The sequence below is a fragment of the Notothenia coriiceps genome, unplaced genomic scaffold (genome assembly GCF_000735185.1).
Source record: "Notothenia coriiceps isolate Sejong01 unplaced genomic scaffold, NC01 NC01_scaffold00029674, whole genome shotgun sequence".
In the NCBI taxonomy this organism is placed as follows: Eukaryota; Metazoa; Chordata; class Actinopteri; order Perciformes; family Nototheniidae; genus Notothenia; species Notothenia coriiceps.
The window spans coordinates 1-2,919 of record NW_011362375.1 but is presented as its reverse complement, the minus strand read 5'-3'; the positions used below and the strand labels follow the sequence as shown (position 1 = coordinate 2,919).

General features: G+C 41.9%; 1 protein-coding gene across 1 annotated transcript; it reads right to left on the bottom strand.

The window, feature by feature from the left end:
• Positions 1 to 64: 64 nt before the first annotated feature.
• On the bottom strand, positions 65 to 2,289 carry LOC104959001 (aspartyl/asparaginyl beta-hydroxylase-like). The gene is made up of 2 exons (XM_010786844.1): positions 2,067 to 2,289; positions 65 to 811 (listed from the first exon to the last, which is right to left on the bottom strand). The coding sequence occupies exons 1-2, from the start codon at positions 2,149 to 2,151 to the stop codon at positions 618 to 620; spliced, it is 279 nt and encodes a 92-aa protein (XP_010785146.1). The 5' UTR covers positions 2,152 to 2,289; the 3' UTR covers positions 65 to 617.
• Positions 2,290 to 2,919: the final 630 nt, after the last annotated feature.

The window sequence follows — 2,919 nt, the reverse complement described above, 5'->3', positions numbered from 1 at the left end:
CCTAGGATGAAAATGACAGGCCTCTCATCTTTTCAAGTGGGAGAACTTGCACAATTGGTGGCTGACTAAATACTTTTTTGCCCCACTGTATATGCCCACGTGTATTCAAAGACTAAACTAACATGTGTTAGACCAATTTCTTTCTTCACTTGATTTGAGAGTGAAGAACTCAGTTGCCATAATTTTTCAGACAGATTTGAGAACCATTTTCATAAATACGGTGTATTGAAGTAGACTTATGTCAGGTTGGGAATGACTGCTCAGTGATTCTCACAGAAATAGATCCTTTCAGCTGGCAGCTGATGAAGGGTGTGGGTTGAGGATCGGATAAGCACTTTAGCGAACACAAAAACACCCCTGTATGTACAGTCGTTCATAAGCCTATGCACAGAGCTGCATAGGCTTATGAACGACTGTACATTTGTAGAACACTGTTGGAAACACTGCTTGTTATGTGACAATGGTAAATCATAGTCAGACTGGTTCTTATTCAGACAGGTGACAGATGCACATGTTTGTAGACAGACCTGTATGTGAGGGGAGAGAAATGCCATAGGACTTGCTACCACACCTTTTCAGCAGCGTGCATGAAGTGTGAGATATTACAGAAAGACTCTTTAACACACACATTTGTGAGGCAGCCAATACTCACCGAGGACTCCCTGATAGTCGACCAGATCAAAGTAGACCACAGCTACCGAGGTCCACACACCCAGCAGGGCCAGGACAATGAACCAGGTGAAGAAGCTGCTGCTGGACCCAGAGTCAGCCTTCTTCCCATTCTTATTGGCTGATGAAGTTTTGGTAGCCTCTGCAACCAAAAGCCAGTAGATGATGTTAGGGTCACATTTGAACTCAAACTCATGCTGTACATTCAAGATAATAATGTCACAAATCTATCAAAAATCAATATCAGCCAATGCATCCCTCGCACACATTGTGTTAGTGTGCACATCTTCATATAAACAGTTTTTAAATGTTTAAGTTGGCAGCCAATGTTAGTTGCATCAGAGGGAACACTACCAATTATATAAAAGGCTCAATGTCTTACGAAAAATAACCCTGTTAAAATAAATATATTGTTAACCTGGGATGAGCTCGATTGGTTAACCTTTGCGCCGCCATCTCTTGACCTTTTTCCCACCATAATTGTTAAAACCCCTTCCTTGCTTTCAAACAGGAGGAGAACTAACCAAGCTTAGGTGGAGAGACCTGATGGACTATAAGGTAAGTGTTACATTCAAACATGGCTTGTCTATAAGGAATTATCATGTCATCACCGGCTTGAGGGAAAGGCTATGCGGTGATGGAAACATAACAAAGCCAAAACAAGTTGTCCCATGGGTGCTGAAGTCCCACAATGCAAATGTGAAAAAGACTGCAGCAAAGAGAATGAACAGGTGTTGGAGTCTCATACATGGAGCGAGGTCAAGCGTTATGCAACAGACTTCAACACACATAGCTCACAGTACTTGGCATAGTAGGGTATATTAAAATCTACAGTGTAACATTGCAGTTTAACCTCAGTCTGACAAACGCATACAGCGAGATCATAGTTAGGGTAAGACTTTAGTAATTCCATTGTTAAGGTTAAAGTTCACAAAAGAAACACAAAATAGAGTTGGGTATCTTAAATTCATATTGGGGAATCTTTATGCGTCATCTGACCTAGAGTCGGCCGAGAATATAAATCAGACTGGCTTCCTTAACACTTCTTTATTATTCTATCATGACAATTAAAGTTCATCAAAAATAATATGATCAGATGGAACCATAAGTAATGTATAACATGTACAATTTGAAAGCATACTACTTAAATATCATAACTAACCTAAATGTTAACCCATTATTTGGTTACATATTACCATCCAAATCTTGTGTAGTCTACTGACTAATACCCACTGGGCTAAAGAGACAGACATCTACATGAGAAAGTTCAAGTTAAAACGGCAATATGTTCCTCACTGAATCCATCAACTAGCAACCAACCGCCAGGCCCCCCCCACAATGAACTCCAGCCAACGAAGAAACCTCCTTAGAAGCCCTTGAACAAAAGTTGCCCTCACCTTGCGTTACCCCAGCTATCAACGTGGGGATCGCCGTGACAACAGGAGATGTAACTGACTCAAGCAGGATGGCAGGATCCCCCATCACTGCCCACTAACTGAACGCAAACTGGCAGCAAAGACAGCCAACAGCTCAGCGTCGTCTTCTCTCTGTCTGACGCTCCCCTCTTTCTCTACTGCCTTTCTTTCTCCTGCTCATCTGTCAGTTATCCCTGTGCTCTGTCACTTTTTTCTATGAGCCCAATTCAGCTCTGGAGGTCAAAGTCAGCTATATATAGTGCTGTTGGACCAGCTGGCCCTGACAAAAAGGGAGGGAGGGACAGGCTGCCCAGCACAGCCAGTTTTAAAGGACAGCCGCTTTCTCCTTAATCAGGAACTTTTTACAGTCAAATAAAACCAAATCAATTAATTTCCAGTTCTACCTAGGAATGTCACGGTCAGTATATCAGTTCTAAGTCTATGCCAAAAGTCAGAGAATCTGATGGTCCTAGAAGGCAGGGGCAGAGGGGCTGGAAGCTGTTCATGTCCCACTGTTCCAGGAACCGTAAACAATGTCTTTGGAATCTGCACTGGCAGACTTCAATTCTTATATAAAATTAAAATAGAGAGGCGAAGTCCCGCCCATCTACTTCCGCCCCATGGGACCTTATTTCGGAGAAATTATGTATTGAAGTCAATGGGGAGAGAAAGGTTATCTTTCGATCCCGTTTGAATTGTGCCACAAATTACACATATGATGTTTCATATGATGAATTACACATATAATGTTGCAAGTCAAAACAATTAAAATGTGTCGTAAAACTGTGAAGTAACACTTTTTTTGTGTGAAACCGCTCAATGAACTACCTCTCCC